This window comes from Xiphophorus maculatus, chromosome 18 (genome assembly GCF_002775205.1).
Source record: "Xiphophorus maculatus strain JP 163 A chromosome 18, X_maculatus-5.0-male, whole genome shotgun sequence".
In the NCBI taxonomy this organism is placed as follows: domain Eukaryota; kingdom Metazoa; phylum Chordata; class Actinopteri; order Cyprinodontiformes; family Poeciliidae; genus Xiphophorus; species Xiphophorus maculatus.
Window position 1 is genome coordinate 32,914,851 of NC_036460.1, and position 16,385 is coordinate 32,931,235.

General features: G+C 38.1%; 1 protein-coding gene across 3 annotated transcripts in view; it reads left to right on the forward strand.

The window, feature by feature from the left end:
- pou2af1 (POU class 2 associating factor 1) overlaps positions 1–15,775 on the forward strand; it is a 38,136-nt gene extending 22,361 nt beyond the window's left edge. Inside the window, exons 2-5 of one of the 3 annotated variants that reach the window (XM_023352037.1) lie at positions 2,754–2,881; positions 10,663–10,702; positions 10,807–11,099; positions 13,929–15,775. In XM_023352037.1, coding sequence (XP_023207805.1) covers positions 2,754–2,881; positions 10,663–10,702; positions 10,807–11,099; positions 13,929–14,363 — 896 coding nt within the window. In that variant the 3' untranslated portion in view covers positions 14,364–15,775. The other 2 variants (XM_023352038.1, XM_023352039.1) reach the window with 2 other exon arrangements.
- The last annotated feature ends 610 nt before the right edge of the window (positions 15,776–16,385 follow it).

The following is a 16,385-nucleotide window of genomic DNA, read 5'->3' on the forward strand; positions in this document are numbered from 1 at the left end:
TCTAAGAAGCTCTCTATTGGGTTCAAGTCAGGTGGAGGCCAACCGTGTGGATTCACGGTTCAACTAGGTCGGGGGTTGGCAACCCGCGGTTCTTTAGCGCTGCCTCTCTGGAGCTTTTTCAAAATGTTTATAAATGGAAAAAGATGGGGGTGGGAAATATGTTTTTTGTTTTAATATGGTTTCTGTAGGAGGCCAAACATGACAAAGTAATTTTTAACGTTTTCCAATGCTGTAAAAATGTGTAGAATAAATATTAAATTTCAACATTTCTGTCAACAAAGATTTGCGTCATAGCCTGTGACGTTTCTTCCAGCTGGGCGGGGATGAGGCAAGGTGGCTGTTGTAAGCAAACCGACGGGTGTGTGGTGGGCCATGGAGAGCAAAGGGGAAAAGAGAAAAATATCTGAGGAGAGATTCTACAATTTTTGGACCGAATCATTTGACGGTCCAAGAATTGGACCCCCCCCAAAAAAATAAAAAAAACTGGAAATGTATATTGTATATACCGGGCTATAAGCTGCATGGTTCAAAGCGTGGGGATGAAGTAGCGGCTTATAGTCCAAAAACTACGGTAAAGTGGAAAGACGTTTCCAGGGAAGGTATGTTACATTAGCTGCCGCGTCAAGATTAAAGTTGCATCTTGCATGCTCTATGTTGAGAAGCTGTTCAGTGATGTCCGTAAACAGAAGCACTGTTGCCTTGCAGCCTTGCCAGGACCCAGAAGGTCCTGGGTTCGATTCCCGGCCCGGGGTCTTTCTGCATGGAGTTTGCATGTTCTACTTGTGCATGTGTGGGTTCTCTCTGGGTACTACGGCTCCCTCCCACAGTCCAAAAACATTACAGTTAGGTCAATTGGTCTCTCTAAATTCTCCCTAGGTGTGAGTGTGTGTGTGCATGGTTGTTTGTCCTGTCTGTCTCTGTGTTGCCCTGCGACAGACTGGCGACCTGTCCAGGGTGACCCTGCCTCTCATCTAGAACGTTACCTGGAGAGGCACCAGCACCTCTCCTGATCTCTTTAGGGACAAGGGTGTTAGAAAATGGATGGATGGATGGTTGTTTTTATAATTGATTAGTGATTTTTGTCAGTATATATTTAGAATGACACTTAGCGATATTATTGTGTTTTGTTGCTCAGATCCGAGGATGGTTGCATGTCAAAAAAAAAGAGGATGCTGCTATATTTTACCATTGCACTGACTTGCTTGGCATTTGCACAGAAATCAAACTTAAACCAATTTAATTTTATATACTTTACTTTTTCAAAAGGCTGCTGTTTTATCTTATAACTGCAGGTTGCATTTTATTGCTCTCCATTTGTTGCCCAGATAAGGGGCACGTTAAGCATGTTCCGTTTAGTTGTTGGTTCGATCACAACTTAATGGTGACTATTTATAAAGAGCGATCGTTATGCAGACTGCTTTTGGGACCAGATTTTACGGGTTCCAAAAGGAAAAAAAAATTACCTTTTCCCTGTCAACGAACATAATATATTAATATTGTAACGGAAGGTAAACTTAAAGCACCATTGTACAACAGAGTCACGTGGTGCATCATTCCTTCCAGGACGCACTGCAGGGAAAATAAACATTTAATCATGAATGCTAATTATGTATACACTTAGTCATTTTGATAATAGGCTAATATAAACACTTAAAGCTTGTTTTGCCTTCATTATAAGCCTTATATAAGGCTTTTAATTTTCTGTGGCTCCAGACAGATTTGTTGTTTTTTTATTGGTCCAATATGGCTTTTTCAACATTTTGGGTTGCCGTCGCCTGAACTAGGTGAATAATAGAATAGAATAGAAGTACTTTATTCATCCCAGCAGGGAAATTACTTCACAGTTACAGCATAGAGACAAGACACAATAACAACTACCACTGAGTAGTAGTTGTAGATAAAATAAAAATAAAATATGAAATGCTATAAATTGTAAAAATATGAAATGCTGTTAATATAAAAGGCAACTTAAGAGCAGTCCTTGCAAAGATTAAAAAAAATGCAGATATGTATATGTAAATATATGTACAGCAAGTGTGCCACAGTGCAGTTGTGCAAAATCGGACTGATTAGTGCAGAACAATGATTTAGCTTTTATTGTACAGTGAGATGGCATGTGGCAGGAAGGATTTCCTGTATCTGTCCCTACGACAGCGGAGCCAAATGCGGTTGGGGGCGTGCTGTAGTGGCGTAGCGGTTAGCGCGACCCATGTTTGGAGGCCTTGAGTCCTCGACGTGGCCGTCGCGGGTTCGATTCCTGGACCCGGCGATATTTGCTGCATGTCTTACCCCTTTCTTTCCCCCTTTCCTGTCAGCCTACTTTCATATAAGGGACACTAGAGCCCACAAAAGACCCCTTGGAGGGGAGGAGAAAAAAAATGCGGCTGAATAGCCTATGCAAATATGATTATAATTTAACTGATAAAAATAGAACATGACAGATTTTTTTTAATGCTGTCAGTCAAAATGACAGAGAACAAAAAAAACAACATTTTATTCTTCAGACCTTTGCAAAATCTGAAAATCTGTCTTCAGATATTTCTAGGCCCAATCTAGATGCTAGCTGGGTTATCAAATGTGACAAAACTGAAAGATAATGGATTCCTGGTAGTTTCACACTTGATTCTTTTCACAAAGTTAATATGGGTTTGTTTTTGGGTTTTTTTGCACTTCTTTAAGTCATTCAAACAAGTTTAGAGGCAGTTAGAGGGGAAAGCACCTTGATGTTTGTGGTGTGATTCTGGTCTTTCCAGCACAGCCATCTGCCCAGGGAAGGTCCCGGCCATACCAGGGAGTTCGTGTCCGGGATCCAGTTAAGGAGCTGCTGAGGAGAAAGAGGAGCCTGGAGCATCACAGCACTAAGACCACGCATTTCACAGCTGTGAGGACATCATCACACATGAAACTGACAGTCACAAACTGCAATGGTGTTCCAAGTCAGTCCTCAACAGCTGGTGTTTTGAATATTTCAGACCTTTTCCTGGTTCAGAACACATGGATCAGATTGATGACATAAAGTTTTTCACACATAGCAAATGTGTGCAAAACTCATATTCCTTTAACATCTAAAACACAATTTCTTATTTGTGCTGTTTCCATGAAATAAGAAATGCAATTAAAATCACACATGAATAAGTTTGTTTGTGGGATAAGTAATTAAAAAACATGCAGTGCCATCATCGTCCTACCACTTCCTGTGGACTGCTTTGTCTTTTCCACTAGTGGCATCATCCGGGTGTTAGAGTGGAGTTCTGATGTCAGTGTACACTACTGACATCACACATTCTGCATTCCCCTACCTTCGCTTTGGTGACATTTGTTGAGTTATACATATCATTCATTAAAAAGGTTTCCTAGAAGGTTTTACTGCTACAACAAAAGAAACAGTATCCCATGATTTCAGCTCTCACTTAAATTTGAAGTATGACATTTATTGCAGCAACAAAAAACATAGAACCATGACTCAATTTGGTGTTGTTACACAACTCAAACAGCTCTAATCCTGGGAGATTTTCTGCATGGATTCAGTAGAACACTTAAAATAACATGTCATTTCTTATTTAAATTCACATCCATACACCAACATATCCATTGTTTAGGAGATGTATTTTTCTTAATGTTGCTTTTTGATCACACACTTGTGACAGCACTCTTAGCTCAGGAACCTCTTGATGGATTGCACCAATTATTTTCATGATCTCTGCACTAGGAAGGCCAACAAAGATATCAAAGTCTCCTGTTAGTTTGCAAAAACAGACTCTAAGCAGAAAAGAGCAATTTTGTGTGGGAGGTATGTAGCTGTCTTTTGATAAATTATGTGTGGCACTTGAAACTTGAAAGAAGGGCTGATGTGATTGTAAGTAGTCAGAGGGGGATTTTGTCCTTATATGTTCCAGGTGTTTTTCCATGACAGTTACAGCCATTCTCTACATGGCTCCAGGGCTGGGCATGCAGCCCTATGCAAAATAACTCATACAATTGCCAAAAAGCCCTCCTACTTAGCTTTTTTTTTAACACTTAACAGACTTACAAACACACAGCGACACACACACAGAAAGAGTTGTCAGGCAGATACCGCTTCACAGTGTGAACCAACTGATTAGGTGTGGTACAATTCTAACTCTGAATTTTACATCCACTCATCATTCATCAAGTCATTAAAAAGTCTAATATTTAAATGTTTTTTCTCATTGGACTGATTATGTCATGTTGCATTGAGGTTAAAGTGGTTCCATATGCAGAGAGACTGAGGCATGAAGTTAATATTGAAGATTTTAATGAATAAAAAATGATGAAAACATGATTTAACAAGAATAGCTAAAGGAGGAATGAGAGAGAGGTGATTCAGTACTGGGATTGGGAATGCTGGAACAATAGACCGGGCTAATTGTCTGACAGGTTGGTTTCAAAATGAGGATCTATGGCATGTGTTAGAAATTGTACTGCCCCTCACTTCATCAATTTCCATCTCCCATGGAAAATTAGTTGTCTTGTAATAGGAAAGTTGTGAGTTCAATTCCAGCTTCACATGTTGATGTGACTGTTTTCATAGTCAATGAAAACACAATGAAAATGTGTTTTCATTGACTATGAAAACACAACTAATGACCTAATCTTTGACATTTGGCATTTCTAAAATGTATTTGCCTAATGGAAACATGCCAATTTCTCTCGTTTTCATTAAAAGGTTTCAGTTAATTTATTTATTTTTTTTCCATTTCTTTGTCCGAAGACTTTTTGCGGTGCTAGTGGCTCGTATTTTTTGAGACAGTAGGCAGACAGGAAAGAGGGCGGAAGACATGCGGCAAAGGTTGCAGGAACTGGGAGTCGAACACGCGACGTCCGTGTCGAGGACTAAGGCCTCCAAACGTGGAGCGTGCTAACCCCCTGCGCCACCACAGCACGCCCCAGTAAATTGGTTTTTGGCTGTATTAAAATTTGTTTATTTTGCAAAACGGAAATAGAAATACTTTTTTTTGCATCACACAAGTCACGTGATCAACACATGATGTTGCTACTGGCACAAACCACGGAGAAGATGACAAGAAATAGCTGGAGGATGCTGATGCACATGTTTATTTAATAACCTACTGCATGACAAGCTTATTCATGTGTGACTTTAATTGCATTTCTTAATCAATGGAAACACTGCAATTGCAAAAGTGTGTTTCTTCAATATTAGCGAAATATTGACCAAGTTTTATGCACCTTTGTAAGGTAGTAACCTAATTATTGGGCAAATTCTAATTATGTATCTTACCTTTTGCTCTCCTCTCGAAAATGATTTCTGAACTATATTTAAAAAATCCCATAGATGACTGGTTGACACAAACCATACATAATACACAATACCTCCTCCAAGAGGAGCTGGATGGTGTTACAAGGAAGTAAATCTGAACACTTCACTTCCAGATCTGTTACATTCACAAGCCAAACATGGATAAACAGTAGACAATCGATTGGAGCAAAACCGCCCATACTTTTTTAAAAGAACAAGTTTAGTTTAACTGAATTAAGCATAATATTAACAGCAACATCATGTAAAAATTTCAGTAGAGCAATTTGGTGGGCTAAAAAAGTCAAAGCAAATATATCAAAAGGTCAATGCCTAATGGTTTCAAGGAAATATATGAATCAGATCTTTATATTAATCAATATCTTGTTTTAATAACTCTAAAATAGTCTTAATCTAGAGGTAATCAAGAGGTGTGTAGTATACTTGCTGGGATAGATTTGATGTCCCAAACGGTTGAATGCTTAAATACTGCAAAATAACCTCCAGCCACATACTGGACATACTGGAAGCAGAGCAGATTCAATTATCAGGCGCCATACATGAAAATACAGTAGAGGTTTCAATCTCTACGGGAAATTCTGCATGTATACTCTTTTAGGTCCACATAAAAGAGTGCACCTAAAAGCAAAGGACACCTTTGCTTTTAGGTGCACCTATTGAAAGGACCCCTTTCACTATTGAAAGGTGTCGCTATGTGTGACCTCGATGCTCCCTCTAGCATAGAGTTTGCTAATAATACTGTTGAAGCAGTATTAACTCGCTTAAACAGATTCATTGTATTGCGTCAAAACCAAATTATGTAGAATGTCATGAGCTGGCATCCCTCTAAAGTCACTTCCTCTCACTAAGGCAATGTCAGGCTATTGTGGAGATGGGGGTCCATAACTTACCACATCAGTTGGGTTGGACTATACCATGTATCTTGGATGCCTGTAGTTTTGTAACTGAAGGGTGCTGTGTTAAAATATCCTGGCTGTCTTCAAAGCTTTTTCAGCTTTTTGTTTTATTCCATTAGGTAGAGGATACGTTTTTCACTGTATAACATGGCTAAGCATATCAGGCACTTTAGATTCATATTTTAGTCTTCCATTTGTCATAAACTGCATTATCAGTTGTAATTCTAGGTCTTTCTTTGTGTGTTTCCTAACCTGACCCAGGTGAGTACTTGACATCGGATATGTTGATTCTGTGGTTTCTCCAAACGTAGAGTCTACTGAAAGCAAAGTTTCAGAGTCATGTCTTTAAAGTGTGTCTGCTATATCGGTGGGTCATGCTATTGGCACCTGGTCATACGGGCGGCAAAGAGGGTTACCTAGACACAATATAACAAGGTCTGGTATGACAGAGGTTCTATTCAGCCCTGGCATTGACATCACTATTGAGTGATCAGGTTTAAGTGTCCTGCACTGAATCTATCATTCAGACTTGGTATCTAAATGTGTCCTGAGTGACCATACGGACCTGGATCTTACTAACTATTAGAGAAGGCAGGTAGAAGTCTTTCTTATGGAGGTCTTCTTCTGATATATTTGTATACATATTATCATCATAAAACATCCGGGTGTTTTATGACTCTCTCTGAGGCATGCAGAGAGGGTGAGGGAGATGAAGGAGCGAGTGAGAGGGAGATTACATGATCAAATCAAAATCAAATCAGATTTTATTTGTATAGCACATTTCAGCAGCAAGACATTTCAAAGTGATTTACATCATATCAAACACAGAAACACAATGCAACATAGAATCAACAATCAAAACACAACATGAAGTCAGGTTCTATCAATAAATTTGTAATTGATTACATTTCAAATACAATCCTAAACAGGTGGGTTTTTAGTCGAGTTTGCATCAATAAAAGGTTTACCTGTTACACTCCTACTGTGTTACATGGAACAAAATACCTGTTGCTATTTTTATTCCCACTCACGCTCACAATCACACAGTTTAAAACGATGTAGACAGCATTTTAATGGGCTTCTGACACAAGGCTCCGTACTCCTCTTTCACGGAATTTCGCTCTGGGACTCTGCCATCCCTCACGGATTTTTGTGCAATTCTATGCTACCTGTTAGTGTCTGCTTATTCATTAATTAGTCAAATAATAAACTTTGATGGGAATTTGGAATAAGGGGGTATTGCAGAAAAAATACTTTAACAAGAGTCTGGATGAAAAGAAATAAGAAATTTATTAAAACCTTTCAAGGTGACAGCAGAAACACAGAGTCAAAGGAGTCTGTCAGTCTGCTCTGACTAACAGTGGATCTGGCTTCCTTTTATATGGTTCTGGTCAGAGAAGAGATACTTGATTGGACTATAGGTGTGAATCCCTGATTGTTATGTACCAGGAATTCTGTGGAGCCCAAAACAGATGGTCTTGCCATTTGTCTATTGTTAAGGATAGGGGGTTGTTCTTTCATGTTAAAGAGGGCAGCTTTAATGCTGATAAGATCTGGGTTGGGGAAGTAACACTTAGATAGTCTCAAGCGTCAAGAACCTCTCCTGATACTGTAGAGGTGTGTATAAGAACAGCTTGACCTATCCCATGATAAGACTATGAAACTAAACAAAAGCAAAAAAGAAGATGGGAGCACATTATAATTTTTTCCATTACAGGGAGTAAATACTGTTGTTGTTAAAACAAGAAACCCAGTTAACCCGTTTAATCCCAAATTTTTTCCTGCAAAATAAGTGCCTGAATTTCAATCCTTGGACTTCCCTAACACATGATATTTATCGACGTCACCCAATGCAGATGGAGGGCAGAAAGTAAATGCAGCCCATTTATTTCTGTTAATCAAGCATCAAAATGCCTAAAGTCTGTGTCCTGTACAGTTGTTCCAATCGTTCTAATAGAGAGAAAGATACATGTTATTTTTGTTTTTTGTAGGTAGTCGGTCACAAGGGAGTTAATTTTAAAAAACTTCCCGAAAAAAGTGGATCAACAATCTACAGCTAAAAACAGGAGGTGTGAAAACTAACAATGCCAGAGTTTGCAGCGCCGACTTCTAACAGATAATGATCACATTGTTTAAATTGTATTTTCAGATATTTTATTGGACAGTTACTAAGAAGGACAAGCAGTCATATGTAAGGTAGGGTATATTATTTTTACACCCTAGCTTGGTTATCCTCAGAGTGCTAATGTTGTTAGCATCTAACTCAGTGCTGAGTCACAGACATAAAATATAATGTTTATTCAGTGGGACTGTCATGCTAAAACAAAAGCTAAATAAATTAACTATAACCTACCTAGGCATACAGTCAAAGTGAGCTGTGACTATTCCCCCACATGGTTTGTGGACACAAACTATATTCGTGGCCAGACATGAACATTGGGTTTCTAGATTGCACCAAATAGTTGACCTACATTGGACCTGAATCCAGCGTCCTACAACGACTCAACATTAACGTACAACTCCAGCATAAACCTGGGTTTACAGAAGCTAAATAAATTATTTACCAGAAGATCCAAGCTCATAGAAATACATGGGTTAGTTTGCTGTTAGCGATAGCATGGCCATCATAGATTAATTACTTAAAATAGCACAACTCACTACTCACACAAGTTGACAGCCATTTAATGCTTCTTTTTATTCTAAATTTGACCCAACCTGAAACTAAATGATTTTATTCTCCAGGCTTTTGAAAACTTTCTTCTGGCTCGTTGTATAATATGAGGTCTGCAGCTCCAGATAGTTAGTTATGTGGTTCGCCTCGATGCCGGGTACTGTACATCCTCTAGAGTCTAGACTATAGGAGATGTCTTTTTTACTGAGATAATAAGGATTATATCCTAAATATACGCATATTTTTTCAACATGCCTCGTCTGTTCCAGCCTATTTAGGGCATTAGCTACTCGTTGTGATCAATTTTGCTTCGTTTTGAACCAGAGAAATCCACTTCCGGACCGCCATCTGAATTTCACGTGTCTGAAACCCAGCAATATAAGTAGAAGACACTTGAAAGAACATATGTTCAAAATATTTTATTTATATGAGTTCATTTAAATATTTTTAAATAAATATTTTAAAATATTTAAACATTTTAAATATCCTCTTGTACAGGTTGTGACTGACATTTACCTCCAGCTTTATAGGCTAAAATTCTGCCTCATAAATAGATTTTTAATCTTTCCTGAGACCAAACCAATTTCTCCTTCCCTGTCAGCCAATGTGGGCATAAAATACAAACAAATTCACATGTATTAATGTGAACAGCACAAATCACTGAAGATGTGGAACTGATGTGCTCTGCTTTTAGATACATTGTCTGTAAAGGCCATTCCTTTGATTTTAGTCTTCTGCTGTGTAATGACCGGGAATGTTACTGTTGCCTTTCTATCAAATCTGCTCAATTTCTCTCATTGAGCTCAATTCCTCAGGATAAAATCTTGTCCAATCAGCGAACAGAAAGAGTTATGAACAATGACGTCAAATTTCTGTTGTTTTTGAATTGCAGTCTGTGGAGGCCACATAAAATTCAGACTAATCACACAATATAGTTTAAATATATAGTTTAAGGGACTAAAGTTCATCGGGGGGCTGTGAAAAGAAGGGCCAGATGACAAGAGGCTAGAAACAAAACTATATGATTTTCATCATACACTAATGAGAATTGATTTCGGCACTTTGACCTGACCATGCGCAGCCCTTCACTGCACCCCACCTCTGCTGCAGTTGTGTATTTCAAGAAACCCTGCTTATGCAACTCAGCAATCTTGGTTCATTCAAAGACAAACAGCTTTTCAGGCATTTCCGAGAGGGAACCATAATATGAGATTAGAAGTCAAGATTTAGAAATTTTATAGATTAGTGAGTTTAATCTTTTAATCAGCTGATAAGTAGCCCATTTGAGTTTGAACACACTTTTCAGACACTTGCATACTCTATTTGTTCTGTTCTTATTTGTCTTTTTAACATTTTGAAGCCTTGCAATAAATATGATTATGGCAATATTTTCTAAGTAGTTTCTCTGTTCTTAAGATTTTCTTCAGGACTGAATGGTGAAGCCAAGACTAATAGTTTATAATAAAGGTCAGTTTTGGAACAGGATAGAATTGTGTTATACTTGTTAGCCTGTTTTGAATTTAGCTGTGGTTTTATGTATAAATCAGAAAACTCAGATATAGTTAATAGTGGATAAATGAATGAAAACAACAGATGTGGTAAATCTCTCTGTTACTGTTTCTGCATGCTTTCACTTAACCATGTGTTGCACAGAAACTCCTGCAGTGTAATTAATATCTCGTCCCAGCTGCAGCTCCCACCTGCATTTTATGTTTATATATCAACATGACATGGATGGTTGCTGCTGTGACAATTACAGATAAAAAATTTCTTTTGTGATATTGTCTGCTTTTTTTCAGGATGTGGTGGGTTACAACAATCAGTCATCGTTTATACAAGGTACGTGCTTCACCTGCGTGAGACTCCATTACACATTAACCAAAACAAAGAACACTACATAAAAAAAGAAAGTGTTTAATCTCGGACTGATCTTTGACGTCTAGGTGGTTTTTGTTCAGATGTTGCCAGTGCTTCCCCTGCTGAGCAGTCTCCTGGGGCAGCAGACCGAGGGCTACAGGGTGCCGGGTGGAAACCTGCTCCCCCCATCACCACCGCTGGGCTGCAGCCTGCTGTGATGCCGTGGTCTTCATCTGACTACAACCAGCAGGACTCCACAGCTCAGACTCTGGCCTACCCAGCTGCCTCTACCCTCACTGCTGATGTATACATGCAGACTCTGTGTCCCAGCTACACCATGCTGACCTATACACACACACCACTGCTAACTAACTTTGGCGTGAGTAAGAAATTACAGTGCAAACTTCAAACCAGCTTCGGTATATTTACCCAAGGTGCTGAACTCTTGAATATGTATTAAAAAATGAAGGCGGTGGAAACAACTGGATTGGTAGCCTGACAGACTTAGTGCTAGTTTGCATAAAACACATAAAACTAGAAGATCCAACCTTCTTTTTAACATTAAAGTCACATTTACCTGGAAAATCTGTGATCTCAAACACTCTTAGGTAGTCTAGAAAAAATGCCAGTTTGGTTGTTTTTAGAATCCAGCCGCATATCTATGCAAGGATCAGTAAACGATAGCTTGATGCAACTGTGCTACAATTCATGAAATTACTTCTGAAAACAAAAAGTCAGTTAATGCTTTGCTAATATGGGACTGATTTCATATACATCCACAAAGGCACTCTATTTTACAGGTGGACTTGTCATGTGACAACCAAAGCAATGGCGGTGCATTATTAATGCTGAGCTGCAACCAAAGACATGGCATGCTTTAGGCAGTCAGACAAAGTGTTAAGCATACATACTTACCTCTATATTTAACCTTGCTATGCAATCTGAAGGCCACACCCACATAATGCAAGAATGACTGATAATATTGAGAAAACCTTTTAAATGCATGATTATAGTATGAAAGGTACAAATATGGGAAGCCAAAGGTGTCAAAGCTTTTGCAATCAACAAAACCTGGTGAAAGCAGGAGCTACTGAATATGGTCAAGTTTTAAGTGATGAATTCTTTATTTTTTGTGAAAAATTATTGGAATTTTGTTGTTTCGTTTTTAAAATTGTGTTGTTTGCAACATAAAGACACAGCCAATTATAGTTCACTTAGTCATATGGTTGTGTTCCATTCAAGCAGTGAAATTTCAACGCTTGGGCTCAATTACTATAGGTGTGACTATAGGTGTTACTAAAACAGGTGTCTAAGAAAAATCAAATGACATTCAACTTGAAATCAGTAGGCCTATCAGAGTGAAAAAACATCTTGTTTTGTGCCATTTTCTGATGTTAGTTCCTAAATCTTGCACAAAATGGCCAGATAAGTCGTATAGTAATACTATTTGCAAAGACAGTGCTCTGCAACATTAAAACATGAATAGAACTGCAACAATATCAATCAGAACTCTTCTTCTCTAAAGTGTTTCTGTCAGTTTCTGGTGGTACCATGATAACATCAGAGTATCTTCTATAAAATTTCACCCACATGACATTAAACCAGTTCTTTCAGTGGAAAAACAAAAGTTCCAGATCCGTGTAATGCCATACAAATATGGCACAGAAACATGGGTGACATTTTTAAATGGACCGGTCTATTGATTTATAGATTTTTATTTATCGATTTATAGATTTTTACTGGACAGAAATTACAAAGAACAAAGCTGGTTCTTAATCCGATCCTAATGAGTCAAATTGAAAGTGTCATAGAGTCACTTAAACATGCCATTAACACTGACATAAAAAATAATATTGAAGAAATAAATATATAAAATAAAATCTAATTAAAAACATAAATAAGTGATAATTTCCTTATAAGGAACTTAATAGTATGTTTTTATGGTCTGTAAAATATATTTCTTAATACTAGATGTGGTCTCAACAAACCCATGGCACTTCAACAATATTATTTTACCTTCTATCTGAAAACAGTATCAGCATTTAGTTTTCTTTGATTAGTATTATCCTCTCTTGGTTCATTGTTGTCCTGGTCCTGTTGTTAATTTGCTTCCCATTTTTATTGATGCTCACCATCTTCACTCACCTGCTGCACCACCTAATCATCTTGTGTTTCACCTGATCTGCCACTTTGAGCTGTTTTCACTGTTCAGCGTGAATCAGCGTCGGATTCTATGCCCTGATTGAATAGAACTGCACATCTAGTTTATTGTCTATGTTCCGGTTCTCCTGTTTCTGGGTTTTGCGCAACTGTGCACGTCTTTTTAAGTGAGATTTAAAAGTGCTGTTAGTGCCGTTGCATACCGGACCACTTACAGCACCAATGGTAACTAAAATGAACATTCTCTATTGTGGAATCATGCATGGAAAGATTTCTTTATTTAAATGGGTTCATTTTTCTGAGGGATACACAGTGAGGATATTGTGATTTTAGTAATTACATGTACAGTATAAGAGCTGTATTCCGTTACCCTTCCATGGAAGCATGCAGCCTCCAGACGAATATTAAAACACTTTTCCCGTTTTAATTTAACTCATATCTAAGTTAGATTAGAACCCTCAATTCTAAAATGTGAATTGAGTTAGGGTTAGGGTCAGGGCTGGGCATGTACTGGTAATGGATAGGGTTAGGGTAAGGGTCTGGGTCGAGCTATAGAAATGACTAAAAAATAAGAAAATAATCTTCTTCTAAAAGACTGTGTTTGCTAATTGGATTTAAGGACTGGGAGATTTTACACAGGTGGACTGCAGAAAGCAGTAACTAATTTGTTCAAAAGAAAAGACAGTGATGCTGAAGATAAAAAGGAAGATAAAATTGATTATTAATGTTTAACTATGCCGGCAGAAGTGGAAAGAGTACAACCTTCCAAAAATGTTGGAAGGTTTAAATGAGCTTCAGCTGAAAGTTGGTGCTGTTTTTCAAATATGAATAGGAGCTGGTTGCTCCTATTCACAGATCAGCAGGTCAACCCAAAGCCACTCTTCCATTTGGTAAACTTTTCTTACCAAATGGTAATCTCTGTGTTTGTCATCTATTACTTCAAAAATTTTAAGATTTTGCTCTCAATCTGTATCAGCAGCAGTTTGTAGATTCCTAACTTTGTTTCAATACATTTAAAATACAACTTGGAATGTGTTTCTTCTTTCAGACCATACCAGTGGCTCCAGGTCAAAGCTCCCTCGCCCCGATGGAGCTCCCAGACTCTGGGCTGGCCTACCCCTTGTGGGCACAGCCTCTTACCACCATATCTGCTATGCCCAACCCAGGAGTTCAGTTTGCCTCAGGTTCTGCAGCTCTGCATGGCCCCCCTTTGGTTCATATGCCTTTACCCATGTCTTTGACCTCCATGATTCCTCAACCAGAGACTCAGGCGGTGGACCCTCACCCTCAGATTCTGGACACCCAACAGCACTCAGGGCATGAGCTGGACCAAGAACCACAAGATCACTCTCTGGCAGAAAATCCTGAAGAAGAACCAGTGTCCCCTAATCTGCTGGATAAACTTCTGGAAGATCAGAAGGGGCATGATGACAAAGAAGACAAGAATTCATATTCCAGCTCCATGTTCTTACCTAATGTCTGAAGTCACAACTGTTCAGACCATTGAAACAGATTTTTTTTTAACTCAGTGGTCATGAGATTGCAGAAGATTTTGGCATATTCATTTACTTTAACTCAATTCTTGCCTTCGTTCATAGACAATCCACCTTCCAATCAGACAGAGCTGGAAATGTTTAGCAAATAAGTATGGGCGAAAATCTCAGCCACTAGATGCACAAAACGGATAGATTAAATTCACAAAGATTAATTTGCAGTAAAATTTGATTCTATTTAGTACTGGCAGTGGGGAATGAACAGAAATGCATGACAAATGTTTTTGTCCCATAGTTCACAATTTTACAGAAATCTGTCCCCCCCAAAAAATCCCAAATTCATTTGTATTTGTGTGGACATGTGAAAAACATCAACAATTAAGGCACAGCATTTCCCTATGCAAACTTGGATGTAACTTCACACAACTGGTTCTTTCCGAGTACATCTTTCCTGCCTTTCACCTGTGTTGTAGACCTAGAGCACTCCTCGTGTTCTGTCTGAAAAATAAAGAAGCCTCACTCAACTAAAGTCAACAGTTGTCTTCAGTTGAAAAATAAGAAACATTGCTCTGTTTGTAAATCCTTGGTTTGTAAATCCTTGGTTCTAGTGGTGTAACATGATGGTGGCAAAATATTGTCATCATCAGGAATTTATCCTCTCTTCACATGTTAGTTATTTCCATTGATGACTGTGCAGCAGTGGGATGGGGTGAAGGTTGTGAAAAGGCGGTGATCTTAGGTTTTGCCATAACACTGTCCTAAATATGTAGGATGCAGATATTTGTATTGGAACGTGTTATGTTTCAATCAAAGGTCTGTCTACAACCACAACTACAGGGATAAGAACTGATAACATATTCAGTTGTTAATATTTAGACATAGACATAGTGACATAGTTTGTCATTCAATTTTACATGTAAAAAATGTACAAATTGAGAGAAGTTTTGTTGCAAGGCTCCAATAAAAAAAGTATGAATGGAAATATAGATAATAAAATGGGAGTTTGGTGTCCTTATGGCATGAGGCATGAAGCTGTTGTGGAATCTGGTTGTTTTGCTTTTGAAGCTGCTGAACCTTTTCCCAGTGGGCAGCAGGGAGAATAAGCATTTACACGAATTTACATATTTTGTTAGCTTATTGCAATAATGTATAATACCAATTAATGTCATGCTGACATCTCTTAATTCAATTAAATGTTGTCAACCTTATCAAGCATTGGCTTTTCATTCCATAAGCAGCTAAAATTATTTATAAGTATGGCAGATTTAGATTTAAAATAACAGACCAAAAACTCAGTTTCTGTTAGGAAATGAGAGAGAATCTACTGAAAAAATTCAAATTATGTAAATGGAGCAGGAATTTTAACAATTAAATGTTTTTTTTAATATATTTTATTTGAAAAGTTGAAAATTGTCGATACTTTTTTAAGTTATCAATGAATAAATCTGTCCTTGCATTACACAATGCATTGTCAGTATTGCTGGGTACCTTTTGCTTGTGTCCTGTGGTATTTTGACTATTCTTGATAACCTTCATGTTTGAGGTTAGACAGCCTCTTTTAACTTCCTCAAAAGATTTTCTACTAGATTCAAGTCAGGGCTTTAGCTGGACCACTCCAAAATGTTATTACCTTCAGGCAGAAGAAAAAAAAAAAGACATATTTGTGATGTGAGCACGTATTTGCAGATTCACCTATTTGCCGATTTTTTATGTAGACCGCAACTGCAAATTACTTGTGGAAACCTGTTCCTTTTTACAGATTTAAAGAAATTAAATGCAATTTGGGAAACTGCAGTACCTGCCGGCAATGCTACTTGACAAGCTATTGGCTGGTGTTTGCAAAGCAGCCAATTCATTTCTCTTTATTGCTGACTGACTGTATCCTCTTGATTCCCTTGCTCTTTTTTTTTAATCAATCTTCTGTTGATCCTCAATGGAAGGCATGTTGGTGGGATTGAGGAGGTCTTCGAAGTACTCTGCCCACAAAGTCTCGAGTAGAGGTCAGCAGCACA